At 43.8% G+C, this 16,190-nt stretch overlaps 1 protein-coding gene across 2 annotated transcripts in view; it reads left to right on the top strand.

Annotated features, from left to right (window-relative positions):
* The first annotated feature begins 1,363 nt into the window (after positions 1 to 1,363).
* The window catches only part of STAC (SH3 and cysteine rich domain), a 92,302-nt gene continuing 77,475 nt past the window's right edge, over positions 1,364 to 16,190 (top strand). For both annotated transcript variants that reach the window (XM_082753262.1, XM_082753261.1), the window contains exon 1: positions 1,364 to 1,579. In XM_082753262.1, coding sequence (XP_082609388.1) covers positions 1,463 to 1,579 — 117 coding nt within the window. In that variant the 5' untranslated portion in view covers positions 1,364 to 1,462. The remainder of the gene's footprint in view (positions 1,580 to 16,190) is intronic.

Here is a 16,190-nt window from a genome sequence, read left to right as displayed (position 1 = left end):
GTGTTTCTAAGGGATGGGACTAGAAGGGAATCTGGTACCTTCTCCCAGAGCTGACAAGGTCCTGAAACTCCTATCTGGCCCAGATGTCAGCAAATCATCTCCGAACACCTTTACCTGTATCTCCAAGAAAAATCTACTAAGCAAGATTTTTTTTTTTCCTTCTCACTTTAAGGGATATAAGCACTGCTTATTAGAAACACATTTGGGTTACTTTTTCCTTTTTTCTTCAAAGGAAACATAAAGAGGCATCTCCAGCAGCCATACAGAGTGTCTCCTGCTCTGCAAAACATACATCTGGTGGGGAGCAAATCTATTTAACCTTTCACCATGCAGACCTTAAGTCAGTGGGGAAGAGAGCAGACAGGCAGCTGATTCAAATCCAAGACAAGATCTGAGCCAGCCAGCAAAGTCGTGCTGACCTTCTGCCAGCATTACTGCAGTCCCCCAAGCACAACTTTGGGCACCGCATCCTTGGGAAAGATGGCACTGGGGAATGCTGGCAGGCCCTTCCCGACAGCTGCCTCTGCTCTGTTGCAGCCTGATCGAGTGTTATCACTATGACAACCTACAGGTACAGGATTCACACAGTGGCAGGAGCTCAGGCTGACCATGGTTGCATGTGCATGGCTCAGAGCAGGGCTCCTCTGCCCTAGAGGGGAGAAAAAGCACATGGAGCCACAGGTGCCTCTCCCCTGCCTGTGTCCTGTCACTTGCTCGGGGTGTAAGGCAGGGTGGGTGTTTTAGAGACATCAGTAGTTAGGATTCTTAATAATCTTCTCTGGGACAAAGTAAAGAGAGAGTAATTTTTCTTCTCAGTTTCCAGAGCCCTTCTTGGGGAAATCACCAGATTTATGAGAATATAAGGCTGCCCTTAAAACTCTGCCTTCTTCAGCGTAATTAAAAGGTAAAACGCTGCCAAACCTCATGTACCCTGCCTGCCTGTGTGTGTGCGTATTGTGTGTGTGTGCGCGCATGCACACATTACTTTCTTTCACTACTATGACAGCACATGCTCCCCAAAGCTATTCAAAGCATTAGAAATATAACTCCTCCCTCCAGTGCCCCGTGTATGTGCATGGCTGGGGCTTTCTGCTTCGCCTCACTCCCATCTGATCGCAGGGCTGACAGTCACGACTCTGCTCTACACCTCCAGGCTTCACACAGAGGAGAGGAGGATCGGGGAAAGGAGAGAAGCAGGCACACTACTGCCCTATGGAGCCATCAATAACTTGCTCCCCTCGCAGCAGAATTGCATAGAGAAGGGGAGGGGGGGGGAAGGAGGAGGAGGATAAGGGAAAAAAGAAAATCCAGAGAATTCTGCTCTTGTAAATGTAGTGAAACTGAGTGGTTGGAGTCCATTTGCTCAAGAAGAGCAGAGAAGAAAGAGGACATTAAATGAAAAAAAAAAGCAAGAAAGGTCTGTAGCCCTTTTTCCTGATAGTCGCAGTGTTTTAGAGGTAAAATGATTCCTCCGAGCAGCATGACTGAAGTCAGCGTGGATAGCGTGGACAAAGAGAAGGAAGTGGAGAGCACAGAGCAGCCCCCCTCTCCAGCATCAACCACCAGCCAGGAATCAAAGGTACTTGAAGAATTAGATGTTTTCTTTTCCTTTTTATTTTTTTTTTTTAACTCTTCCCTTGTTTTGAAAAGAGATGTGTTGCTTTGATTTTTATTTGCAGCTCTTTGCTAGGATCAGCAGTAGAGTGCTGTGAGCCACCTCTGATTGCGGTGCCTGCTCTGACACTCCTACTTCTGACTTCTGAATTCTCCCTGTCACCTGGGAGGCTCAGGGTTCTGAACTGGAAAAACATTTGCCTTTTGAGATGTTTGTGTCTGCGGAATTTGGTTTGTATTTTTCACCTCCTTAGTACTCAAATGACCTGGGAGGAGTAATGGGGTTCAGGGTAGGGATCGATGCCAACAGATGATTTTAGTTATTTTCACACTGAGCATCAGATCGCTTAAAGGGTTTTGTTCATAGTTGGAAAGATTGATTTTCTCACAGGTGTGGAGAGGAGAATTTTGTTGGGGGCTTGGGATGTTTCACCTGCCTCATCTATTCTGGCAGACCCATCGGTGAACTTTCACTGTTTAACAAGCCAGCAGTTGAAATGGGATATAAGAGGCAGTTTTGGCACAAGAGTCATTATGTACACTACCTGGAAAATGATTTTTTTCCCCCAGCCTTTTATGTATTGATCACTAAATGTGGTTCAATTTACCTTACTGAAAACCAACATCCAGCTCAGACGGCATGACCTCAATTTTTAATTGACTTGCACGTGAAAAGTTTTTCTGTCTGCCAGTATGTGACTTGGAAGATAGAGGGGTAAATGGAGAAAAGTATGAATCCTAGATAATGAATGTTCTCTGCGGCTTTTCTGGATAATGGACTTTTACTTATTCTCTGCTTCCTACTTATGATTGATACCATGATAGCACCTGCTAGATCTTCCTGTAGGCTTCCACAGTGATGCTGTGTGCTGGGTAAACATGTAAGAATAGGGAGGTCCTTGTCACTAAGAGCTTACAGCTGATTAGAGCCTTAGGAAGCACCGTATGAGCAAAACAGCCTGACAGGGAAGGTTTGTGTTGGCCCGTGTTTGAAGGTACTGGCTGCCTGGGTCTAATGTAGGAAGGCTGCTCCTACATCCACAGCCTTCTAATATAGGAAGGCTGTGGAAGGTTATTCCACAGTTACAACTAGGTTTCCGGAGCACGAGTTGCAAGAGTCTCTGTGTGAAGAGTTCTGACGTGGGCTTTGGGATTTTTTTAAGATGCTGTACTCCAAGGAGGATAGCTAAGGTATTCCCTATACAAAACAGCCTCTGTAAAAGAAGAGAGCTCTCCCAGCAACAATAGCATTACCTATTCACACTGTTCACCATACACACTTGGCACTACTGGTATTTACATATACATATTTACATATACGCTGCTGCAGTCTCCCTGGTTAGTGGGAAATGAAAAGTAAATGGATTATGGTTTCAATCCCAGGCTGTAAAAGGATCATTTGATGGGTACCTAAATCTTTTGCAGAGAGCACTTCCCTAGAACTCTGAGTTGTTATTTGTCTGGTGGGAAGCTCAGCCCCCCAGGGAGGTCCCAGAAATAACAGGAGCCTTCACTGCACTGCATGTGCAGGGCTGTGCCCAGGGCCTGGAAGGCTCTGTGCTCCTTCTGCTCCCAGCTACAGTCTTCACTCAGTGCCAAGCAAGTGGATATGGAGCTCGAGATGCTGCTCACATGAGGGACTTTCCCACCGGGTGACAGAGCACTGTGCCCAAAATGAAAGAACAGGCAGGAATCCTAAATCTACAGAGGGAGAAGTGCTACATGTAGGGATCTTTCTTGCTGCATGTGAACATGCTCTTAAGGATGACAAAAGAAGTTAGGCACATCTGGCAAGAGAGCAAATAGACTACTAAATGGTTTATAATCAAACATTCTCATCAGTTTCCTCAGTCTTGTGAGCATTTCAAGTGATATACTGCAATAGGCAAAATCTGTGGCTGTGTAGTTGATACCATTACTTGCATACAGATATTTTAAGTAAACATATAAACTGTGTATTCACATTTTAGAACTACAGATAAGAAAATGTGTTGTATTATTTTGATAAATGGAGTCAAGAGAGCCCTCAGATCATTAGGAGAATTGCTTTCTTTTTTTTTTTTGGTCCTAGTAAACTGGAGGATGGAAAAATTCTCAATGATTTCACAAAAACATTATTTTTTATTATTATTTTTTACAAAGGGAGTTGATATACTTCAGAAGCTAAAGACTCTGACAAAAGTATAAATCGGTGTGTGCCAACAGCCTGTGCACAAGTTTTTATCCCATGGTGTCCCCTGCTGAGGGAACTATCCTGTCATTCACAGAGGCCTAACCTTTCTTGAGGTTTCTCTGTTGCATAGGTTAACAAGTTCTTCTCTTCTGCAGTTACTGCAGAACATTTTGTGCAGTATCTAATTACCCCACAATAACTTGTTTCTGTGGCAAAACACTATTATGACTCCAAATATAGAAACAGAAACAACACGGATAATACCAACCTTCAAAATGCATTTGAAAACATTTCAGCAGAAAGACAATTTTAAAAACTAATGTTGAGTTAATGTGGAAAGCTGGCTTCCAGTCTTTTTTAAGTAGATCATGGTATCAGATAGTCACTTACAGTACCAAAGTCCAGTAAAAGGGTTTTATCTAGCATACTTCAGACTGTACTCAAAAGATGATACAGTGGAGATATTGCAATTCCTGACTAGCATGAGTTTGAGAGGCAGAACTTTAGGTTGTTACAAGTAGCTGAAACTGTGAGGAATGACTCTCAAAGATTAGTCACACAGATCTGCCACAGGAAAGCAGCTCACTTTTAATAAACACTGAAACTTCCCACTGCTTTTTCTTATGGATTAGGAGTATATTTACAGGTGAGCACACTCAGATGATGAAAGCTGAAAGATCAGTGCATGTCCTCCTTGTCATGAGCATCTTCACAGCTGAATTTCAGTGCAGCTGCTCAGAATGAGGAAATTCAAATGCACTTTCAGTACACCACATTGCCCGGGCCCTATTTACACGTTAGAAGTATATGTTTGCCTTGTGGTGTAGTAGATATATTGTTGTATTCTGTGAATGTGTCTTTGGGATTGTGTGTCCTCAGCTACATTACACGTAACACCTCCAGTGTACTGTCTTATTAATATAACTTCAAACAGATGTCCAAAGGCTAGTAAACTCACTGTATCTGGGCCATCCTATAGAATTATATATATTGCTGCTGATCTAAAAACCCTAGAGCTTGAATGGTTACGAATGCGACAAAACTAGTAATTAACTTATTAATTTATTGGCTCTGGAAAATATTTGCTTCAGACCTAAGTATGACTTGAGTGGATACTTAAAATATATTAAGAACATAACTTTATGAGGTTACCATATAAATGCATATAATTGCTAATACGATTACATGCATGTGTTTGTAGTCACGTCTCCTACCTGTTTGGATCCTTCACATCTGGCTTCCAAGAAGGCAAATGGCCAGTTTGACAAACAATTTTGTAGAATTACAACTTAGCAGGGGAGGAAGTCATTAGCTAATGGATCCTAAGGAAAGATCTATTCTTGTTGGTAGCAATTAAAGACACACTGCACACTGGTACAATCTCTAAGTTAGCAATAGAGGCAGAAATCTAGTGGCAGTGATCAGATATTTCTCATGTGTCTTACATGCACACGTACCTTGGAGTTTAATAAAGAAAACTAAAATATAGGGACATATGAGTCAAAAGAAAAGATTCATACACCTGGCAATATTTTTATATGTTTTGGCATAGTTGGCACACAACTCTGTTAGCTTTATCCTTTTTATATTTAGCTGGCATTTCTCAAAGAAGAGGAAAGAGACCATCTGCTGATTTCTCTCTAGGTGTGAGTCAAGGCACTTTTGCTGTATTGTGAATAATGGCTGGGGGTATTCATAGACAATGGACTACATCTTAGAAAATGCCCTTTCCATTTTTAAATTTTAAGGGTACCTGAGCATCTGCTTAAGCTAGCAGCAGAAGGGTTGGTCAGTACTGGACTTCAAACTATTAGTGTTTCATTTAAAATATGTAAAACATCTGTCCAGTTCTTTCATGCACCCCAGAAAGGTTATCAAGCCATGATCCTTGCTATTGGAAGCATTCTGTCATGTAGAAGTTACTTACTTGTAGACAGCAGTGGATATCTGTGAAGGCCAAATATTCTTTCACAGCTTTGTCCATTTCCATCTACTTTTTATAAGCTTCAGCTGCAATTGTGATGTGCTGCAGTAATACATCTTTGGTGTGAAAGCTCCACACCATGATTTCATTGTCCTGACAAATTGCTTACACTTGGGTCTGTTAAGTAAGTTGAATAGCTGAAAAATGAAAAAGAAAAAAGAAAAAAGAAAAAGAAAAAAAAAAAACACTCCAATTAAATATGGCATTTGGACTATACGTTTCACAAAATAAATGAATTCATCAGTCTGACACTTCCGTACATGGTCTATTCAGCAGACACTATTCAGGGAAATGCAGGCTATCTTCAAATTCAGGAAAGACAATTCAGGAGATGTAGCACAACTGTACTTTCTAACAAGATATATAATACATAAAATGGAAGTTTTTGAAAAGCAGTGAACCAAGTAAACCATACAGTGCTGAAGTTCAAGATGTAGACATAAGTTATTTATATACCCAAATCAGTCAAAAAGGTTGAACTTACTTTGTCCTGTCCTACTGGTCTAGTGGAGCAGTATTGCTTATGTAAATTTTCAAAACCAGGTGTTAATATTAGATACTGAACTAACATAAACAACTTGAAACTCTTTGGATTTTAATAGGATTCTGTGAGATTTAAATCATGTAGGATTTGTGCTATGCAGTTACACAGAGATCTTCCCTACTTAAATAGTTAATACTTTATGAGGCTCCATGGATGGTTATGAATAATGGATAATGAATATTTATTTTATAAATGAATATTTTAAAAAGGCAGGGAGTACGGTGTACAGTTAGTGTTTCACCCTCCATACTAGTGATTAATATTCAGTATGTAAACTACTGCTACAGTCTTCAAAGGAACCCCAAACAGCTTTAAAAAATCTTGTGGAAGCATAAGAAAAAAAGGGTTCTCCTTAATCTTACCCACATGCCTCTGCATAAAACAGTGAGTATGTACTGTGAAGGTAAGACGAAGGGAAAGCAATGAGCTTAACTATTTTAATGTGTTACTTTTTCATGAAGTGTTAGATCAGATTATGTACAGGAGGATTTCCTTAGGAGCAAGAAAGTAATACTCTGTTCCTATCAATAATTTCTTGAGCAGTTCTTACATTTACATTTATTTTGGCCTTTCTCTCTTTCTTAATCTTTCCCTGATTAAAACACTCTGGTATTGCTTTTGCTTTGATATATATATGTCAGATCATTTCTTAGGCTCATTGAGGTATCTAAGGCAAAACAGAAATGTCATTTCACTCTCTTCCATCCACACTTTCTACTTTGCCAAAATGAAGAAAGTGTCTAATATCTTTCAACAACTAAAGATGACTTGACTTAACTCTGAAGTGGTTAAAAAAAAAAAAAAAAAAAGATTTACTAAGAAGTGCAAATTTTCACTGAAACAAAACAAGTTGTCTTCAAAGCTGGAAGACAGTCCAGCCCTACTATCACAGCCTGTTACCCTGTACCCTGTACTCTTTTTCAGAAAGTAATGCTATTGAATTCAGAATTTACTGCCACTTCTTTTGAAAGGCTGTCTCAACACCTGGATGAGGTGTTGAGACACGATGGATGAGGTGTTGAGACATCTCAATGGCTATGAGATGCCCTCTGCTCTCCTCTTCCTTCTAACTCCAGTTTAATTTAATTTCTGTCCAGCTTGTGTAGCATTGTATTTTTCACAGAACCACAGAATTGAAGGGGTTGGAAGGGACCTCGAAAGATCATCGGGTCCAACCCCCCTGCCAAACAAGTTCCTTAGAGCAGGCTGCCCAGGTAGGTGTCCAGACGGGCCTTGAATATCTCCAGAGAAGGAGACTCCCTGGGCAGCCTGTTCCAGTGCTCCGTCACCCTCACTGTGAAGAAGTTCTTTCGCATGTTGGTGAGGAACTTTCTGTGCTCTGTCTTGTGGCCATTACCCCTTGTCCTGTCCCCACAAACCACTGAAGAGAGGTTGGCCAAATCCCTCTGTCTCCCACACCTCAAGTATTTATACACATTGATGAGATCCCCTCTCAGTATTCTTTTCTCCAGGCTGAACACACCCAGGTCTCTCAGCCTAGGGAAGCTGCTCCAGGCCCCGTATCATCTTTGTGGCCCTCCGCTGGACTCTTTCCAGGAGATCCCCATCTTTTTTGTACTGGGGAGCCCAGAACTGGACACAGTACTCCAGGTGAAGCCTGACCAGGGCAGAGTAGAGGGGGAGGATTGCCTCCCTTGACCTGCTGGCCACGCTCCTTTTAATGCACACCAGGATCCCTTGTCTTTCTTGGCCATGAGTGCACAGTGCTGGCTCATGGTCAACCTGTTGTCCATGAGGACCCCCAGGTCCTTCTCCTCAGAGCTCCTCTCCAGTAGGTCATCCCCCAGCCTGTACTGATACATGTGGTTGTTCCTTCCCACATGCAGGACTCTACACTTGTTAAACCTCATTTAGTTTCTTCCTGCCCATCTTTCCAGCCTGCCCAGGTCTTGCTGAATGGCAGCACAGGCTTCTGGCATGCCAGCCACTCCTCCCAGCTTTGTGTCATCAGCATACTTGCTGAAGGCAGACACTATTCCCTCAAGGTCGTCGTTGAAAATGTTGAACAAGACTGGACCCAGCACTGACCCCAGGGGAACACCGCTAGTCACAGGTCTCCAGCCGGACTCTGCGCCACCGATCACCACCCTCTGAGCTCGGCCAGTCAACCAGTTCTCAACCCACCTTGCTGTCCACTCATCTGTCCCACACTTTCTCAGCTTTGCTATCAGGATGTCATGGGAGGCAGTATGGAAAGCCTTGCTAAAGTCAAGGTAGATGACATCCACTGCTCTCCACCCATCTACCCAGCTGGTGATGCCATTATGATGGCATCATAAGGCAACAAGGTTGGTCGAGCACATCTTCCCCTTGGTGAATCCATGCCGACTACTCCTCATAACATTCTTCTCTTCCAATTGCTTGGAGATGGCATCCAGAACAAACTGTTCCAACACCTTTCCATTTTTGATAATGTTACTTTAGTTCAAACAGTTTTTTCCTTTATTGGAAAAAAAATCTGTGCTTCCATCAATTACTTTTGTATCTCTTTTGAGCCTTTTATTTTCTAGACAAAAGAAGGCAGGCTGATATAACATTAACTCTCCATTCTTCATCTCATTCTAGTAGCAGATCTGTGCACCTGTTTCAATTTTTGAATAATCTTTCTTGAAAAAGGGTGACTGAATTTGTGCACAGTATTCTGTATATGACCTTGTACAATACTACTACTACTTCACTAACTTTCCCAGGAACCCTGCTTCTGTTGCCTTTTAGGTCCTTCCTGTACCTTGTTTATGTCTCCTCATCACTCTTTGGTCAACCCGAGGTCACCATTCATTTTCTCCTCTATAATTTCCAGTGAATAGTGTAGATTTGTCCATCCTCATCTGGAGTGGTTTGGAACAGGTCTCAGGTGCCTTGCATTTGCACTGTTGAGCTTTCATAATATTTCTGTGATTCCAACCCTCAAGCCCCAGGCCTTCTCAGTTTTGACGATGCCTCCAGCCTCATGTCAGAAGGAAATGAACTTCACAGAATCACAGAATTTTTCTAGGTTGGAAGAGACCTCAAGATCATCGAATCCAACCTCTGACCTAACGCTAACAGTCCCCACTAAACCATATCCCTAAGCTCTACATCTAAACGTCTTTTGAAGACTTCCAGGGATGGTGACTCCACTACTTCCCTGGGCAGCCCATTCCAATGCCTAACAACCCTTTCAGTAAAGAAGTTCTTCCTAACATCTAACCTAAAACTCCCCTGGTGCAACTTAAGCCCATTCCCCCTCGTCCTGTCAACAGGCACGTGGGAGAACAGACCAACCCCCACCTCGCTACAGCCTCCCTTGAGGTACCTATAGAGAGCGATAAGGTCACCCCTGAGCCTCCTTTTCTCCAGGCTGAACAAACCCAGCTCCCTCAGCCGCTCCTCATAGGACTTGTTCTCCAGGCCCCTCACCAGCTTCGTCGCCCTTCTCTGGACCCGCTCAAGCACCTCGATGTCGTTCTTGTAGCAAGGGGCCCAAAACTGAACACAGTACTCGAGGTGCGGCCTCACCAGAGCTGACTACAGGGGGACGATCACCTCCCTAGCCCTGCTGGTCACACTGTTCCTGATACAAGCCAGGATGCCGTTGGCCTTCTTCGCCACCTGAGCACACTGCTGCCTCATATTCAGCTGACTATCAACCAATACTCCCAGGTCCTTCTCTGCCAGGCAGCTTTCTAACAACTCATCTCCCAGCCTGTAGCTCTGCTTGGGGTTATTGCGCCCCAGGTGCAGGACCTGGCACTTGGCCCTGTTGAACTTCATGCAGTTGACCTCAGCCCATCGGTCCAGCCTATCCAGATCCTCCTGCAGAGCTTTCCTACCCTTGAGCAGATCGACACACGCACCTAACTTGGTGTAATCTGCAAACTTACTGAGGGTGCACTCGATGCCCTCGTCCAGATCATCGATGAAGATATTAAAGAGGACCGGACCCAGCACCGAGCCCTGGGGGACGCCACTAGTGACTGGCCTCCAACTGGACTTGACTCCATTCACCACAACTCTTTGGGCCCGGCTATCCAGCCAGTTTCTAACCCAACGAAGCGTGTGCCAGTCCAAGCCAAGAGCAGCCAGTTTCTTGAGGAGAATGCTGTGGGAGACGGTGTCAAAAGCCTTGCTGAAGTCAAGGTAGACCACATCTACAGCCTTTCCCTCGTCCACCCAGCGCGTCAATTTGTCATAGAAGAAGATCAGGTTCGTCAAGCAGGATCTGCCTTTCATAAATCCATGCTGACTGGGCCTGATCGCCTGCTTGCCCTGCAAGTGCTGCGTGATGACTCTCAGGAGGATCTGCTCCATGAGCTTCCCTGGCACTGAGGTCAAACTGACAGGCCTGTAGTTTCCCGGGTCTGCCCTCCAGCCCTTCTTGTAGATGGGCGTCACTTTTGCTAGCCGCCAGTCAACTGGGACCTCCCCCGATCGCCAGGACTGCTGATAAATGATGGACAGTGGCTTGGCCAGCTCTTCCACCAGTTCTCTCAGTACCCTTGGGTGGATCCCATCCGGCCCCATCGACTTGTGCACATCCAAGTGCCGTAGCAGGTCACCAACCAGTTCTTCATGGATAGTGAGGGCCACATCCTGCTCCCCATCCCCTTCCACCAGCTCAGGGTACTGAGTATCCAGAGAACGACCGGTATTGCCGCTAAAGACTGAGGCAAAGAAGGCATTGAGCACCTCCGCCTTTTCCTCATCTCTTGTAACTAAGTTTCCCCCCGCATCCAGTAAAGGATGGAGATTCTCCTTAGTCCTCCTTTTTTTGTTGATGTATTTATAGAAACATTTTTTGTTATCTTTAACGGCAGTAGCCAGATTGAGCTCCAGATGAGCTTTGGCCTTCCTAATTTTGTCCCTGCACAGCCTCGCTACATCCTTAAAGTCCTCCCTAGTGGCCTGCCCACTTTTCCAAAGATTATAAACCCTCTTTTTTCTCCTAAGATCAAGCCACAGTTCTCTGTTGAGCCAGGCTGGTCTTCTTCCCCGCCCGCTCGTCTTTGGGCACGTGGGGACAGACCGTTCCTGCGCCATTAAGATTTCCCTCTTGAAGAACGCCCAGCCTTCCTGGACCCCTCTACCCTTCAGAATCGCCTCCCAAGGGACTCCACGAACTAGTGTCCCGAGCAGCTCAAAGTCAGCCCTCCGAAAGTCCAATACAGTGGTTTTACTGGTCCCTTCCTGGCCTCGCCAAGAATAGTGAACTCCACCATTTCGTGGTCACTCTGCCCAAGACAGCTCCCAACAATCACATCCTCCACCAGTCCTTCTCTGTTTGTGAAGGGAAGGTCTAGCGGGCCACCACCCCTGGTAGGTTCACTAACCAGCTGCGATAGGAAGCTATCTTCCACGCTCTCCAGAAACCTCCTAGACTGCTTTCTCAGGGCTGTGTTGTGCTTCCAGGATATGTCAGGGAAGTTGAAGTCCCCCACGAGAACAAGCGCTGAAGATTTCGCAACTTCTGCCAGCTGCCTGTAGAATTCCTCATCCATCTCCTCATCCTGGTTCAGCGGTCTATAGCAGACCCCAACCAGGACACTAGCCTTGTTGTCCCTGCCGATCCTAACCCAAAGGGACTCGACCTTGTCATTTCCAGCCTCGAGTTCTACAACCTCGAAAGACTCTCTAATATAGAGAGCCACACCACCACCCCTTCTGTGCTGCCTGTCCCTTCTGAAGAGCTTATAGCCAGGCATTGCAGTACTCCAGTCATGAGACTGGTCCCACCACGTCTCCGTGATGGCAACCAAGTCGTAGCTTGCCTGCTGCACGATGGCTTCCAGCTCCTCCTGTTTGTTACCCATGCTGCGTGCATTGGTGTAGATGCACTTCAGCTGGGCCATTGCCTTATCCTCCGGCCTTGCCATTGTTCCCCCTGGCACAGCCCCAACAATCCTCGCTTCAGCCCCATCCCCCTTCCTACCTAGTTTAAAGCCCTCTCAATGAGCCCTGCCAGCTCCTGGCCCAGGATCCGTTTTCCCCTAAAAGATAGGGACCCGTCTGCGGCCATCAGGCCAGGTGCTGAGTAAAGTGCCCCATGATCGAAAAACCCAAGATTTCTGCGTTGGCACCAGCCCCGGAGCCACGTGTTTAACAGGTGGGCTTTCCGTGTCCTCTCTGTACCCCTCCCTGCCACTGTAGGGATGGATGAAAACACCACCTGCACTCCCGCTCCATCCACTAACTGACCCAGACCCCTAAAGTCTTGTTTGATAGCCTTCAGGCTTCTCTCTTCAATGTCATCACTGCCCGCCTGGACTATCAAAAGAGGATAATAATCAGAGGGGCGTACCAGGTTGGGAAGCTAACTTATCTAAACTTTGCATCAAATTCAGTAATGAAAATACAGAGAGCAAGACTGGCCCTAAGATGGCCAGTGTTGTTCTTTGAAGAACTCCACTAATGACCTTCCTTCGAGTTAGTACTGCTTTCAGCAGTTGCAATCTTCCGCTGAACTGACTTTCCTTTCTATCTTACAATATCTCCACTATTTCCCATCTTTTAAAGCTTAGCTAATAGATTCCTATTTGCTAGCATGCTGAAAAAATAATAAAATCTGAATAGACAGAATCTACCTCAACCTAGCACATTGTCTTTGCCTGGAATATTTTTCATCTTATCCAAGACAACCAGTCTACAAGGTTTTAGGGTTTTTTTTGTTTGTTTGTTTTTTCTATATTCATTGAGCAATGCTAAAGTCAGACCTACAAATAATTTGCTGGGATCTCTTTTCCCCTTTCTTGAAACAGGCTGTCGTACCATCTATTTCTGCAAACTCTTTCCTATTATTCTTATTTTTTTGCCCCAGGATCATTGTTCTGGGAAGAAAGTGAGATGAAGTGTTCATTAAGTTCTGAGCCTACCTTTTATCCCATCTTTACTGTACCTCAGCCTATTTCTTTACCTTTCCTCAGCTTGCATCAATCCTTTGACATTTCCTTAAATGCCTTTTGCAGGGACTCTCATCTTTTCTTGTCAATTAACATGCTTAAACCTAAGCAACTCAGCTTGAAAGATCTGATTTTATTTGCATAATGTATTTGTTTGCAGTTTTCTTTTTTCTCTTTTTCTTTCTCTTGCTCCCCTCTCCACCATTTTTTGTGGGCTGTGTATTTTCCTAATTTCCTTTTTGAGGTAACTATTTTCATGTAGTTTGCCAGGAACACACATGCACAGAATATTTTTATTTCCTTTCATTTCATGTTCCAGATAGTATTAACATATTTGCTTTGATGAAATTCTACACCTCTTATAAGTGCATCCAATATCTGACAGTTTCTGTTCAGTCTTCTTTACCAACAAAGCACATCTCTAACCTGATACCTCATGGCTAGCAAAGGCCAAAGCTATTGCACCACCCATGGCCGTGTGTGTTCATCAGCTCTTAGTACTTGCTGACAGCCAGCACTCATTAGCAGAGATGCAGTGACTGCTTACATTGCTATGCTGCTTTCCAGTCCACTGCTAAGACCTTCATACATCTTTTGGTGGACGTTAATTCAGACATATTCTAGCTTGTATCCTTCTGTGTCACATTCCAGAGTGTTATGTGGTGTAAAATAAATCCCTACGGAGTTGAAAGTGGTGAAGGCTTTGAATTTCTTCAAGGAAATGTAGCACATCAAAGGCTATCTTCCTGAACTACCAAACATTGTTTAGAGGTTCATTTTTTCCTTACAGTTTATTTAATTTAAACGGAAGTATATCATTACAACCTGATTCCAAACTGTTGTTTATATGTCCTTCCATGACAAGTATTTTTCCTTTTGCCTACCTGAGCCATTGATGTATACTCATGATGGGTAGAAGATTGTATCAGACTCATATTTGATAATTTTTCCCCATGTTTGTCAGGCAGAAGACTAATCTTTTAGTAGTGAATGCACGAGTCGAATATTCTTGACTGTATTCAGCTCTGCATAACTGCATAGGCAAATGGCCAATCAATGTTAAATGCACTGCCTTTTCCAAGCGAGTATCTATATTCTAACTTAAGCTTAAGCAAACATTGTATGTTCATTAGTAAAGATGACCAGCTGTGAAAATGATAACTCTATGTGTGAATGACTGAAATAACTTGATCTTGTTTTCCTTTGGCATGTGATCCTTCTCCAAGAAACTCCCTTGGTTAGACAGACCAGCTGATACCATACATGCTTCTTGATAGGGAAACTTGCAAAACATATCTACAATGGAAGTCTGAAAAGCAGACTTCTTAAGTCTTTGACATCACCAGTTAAATATGTTAAATGGTTTGCATATCTTCTTATTTCTTTAAAAAATGTGTTGCATGTCTGTACTCACAAGAATGTGCTAGGCAGTCACAGAAGTTTCCTCATTGTCCAATGCATTTCTTAGGTCACCTGTTTTCAGCTGTTGAGAGTAGTTTACTAAGCATTTTCACATATAAGTGTTACAGTTTAAGGGCTGCAGTTATGAAGCTGTTAAAACTACCCCAGCATTAATAAGTATTAGAGTGGGGTGTTTCCCAGCAGCAGGAGGCTGCAAGTTCAACACAGAATTGCAAGAGTCCTTTAGGTGAGTAACAGTGACAACTTCAATGCCTTTCTTTTCTTGAGACATAATATGCTCCATTTCTGAGTGCTATTTAAAAGCTTTATTAAAATGCCACACATGCACTGCTTTATTAATAAAGATCATTTTAGCAGTCTAGTGTTCTGAATAGAAAAGCAAAATGCACCTGACCTACAGTAACGGATGATTAGATTTGATTCAGAAAGGAGCAAAATACTAGAAACTGGTATTCACAAAACTATTAAAATCAGTATTTAGGATTTTTTTTTTCTTAGCTTGTTTTTCAGAGTAAGACAAAGGAATATAGGCTACAGAGGCATAGCTCAGGTGAGCGAGAAAATTCAACCTGACAGGTTTCTGTAGTAAATGCTGTTAAATATGGTTTTAGAGCTGAACTCAAATTTCTGCTACCCCCATATTTAACTTCATTTGATTTTTACAAAAATTATTCATGCATAGTGAAGGGAAGCACCAGCTTTTGTAGGCCAAAAGTCAGATTTCTGACCTGATGCGTACAAAAGTCACTTCCTCACATACCACACATATAGGTGTACTATTCCCTATTGGTTTGCTAGTGTTTCTCCTGCCAGTTTAAACAGTGGGGTAATTATTCTGAAAACCAAAATATCTTAGGATTGAACAGGGAAACTGACAATACTATCCCCACCACACTTGCTCCTGTGTATACACAGGTTGAGCAATACCTTGGACTGGGCACCTCAGTCACAGAATGATCTAGGTTGGAAGAGACGTCCAAGATCACCTAGTCCAACCTCTGACCTAACACTAACAAGTCCTTCATTGAACCACTAAACCATATCACTAAGCTCTACATCTTTCAAACATGTTTTAAAGACCTCCAGGGATGGTGACTCAACCACTTCCCTGGGCAGCCCATTCCAATGCCTAACAACCCTTTCAGTAAAGAAGTTCTTCCTAATATCCAATCTAACCCCCCTGGTGCAACTCTAGCCCATTCCCCTTCATCCTGTCAACAGGCACGTGGAAGAATAGACTAATCCCCACTTCACTACAGCCTCCTTTAAAATACCTATAGAGTGTGGTAAGGTCACCCCTGAGCCTCCTCTTCTCCAGGCTGAGCAATCACAGCTCCCTCAGCTGCTCCTCATAAGACTTGTTCTCCAGACCCCTCACCAGCTTCGCTGCCCTTCTCTTGGCTTACTCGAGCACCTCAATGTCCTTCTTCTAGCGAGGGGCCCAAAACTGAATACAGTACTTGAGGTGCAGCCTCACCAGAGCCAAGTACAGGGCAACAATCACTTCCCTAGACCTGCTAGCCACACTGGTTCTTATACAAGCCAAGATGCTGTTGG

The sequence above is a fragment of the Aythya marila genome (assembly GCF_965140915.1).
Source record: "Aythya marila genome assembly, chromosome: 2".
NCBI lineage: Eukaryota > Metazoa > Chordata > Aves > Anseriformes > Anatidae > Aythya > Aythya marila.
The sequence above is the reverse complement of the archived record's forward strand: the minus strand, read 5'-3'. Positions and strand labels throughout refer to the sequence as shown.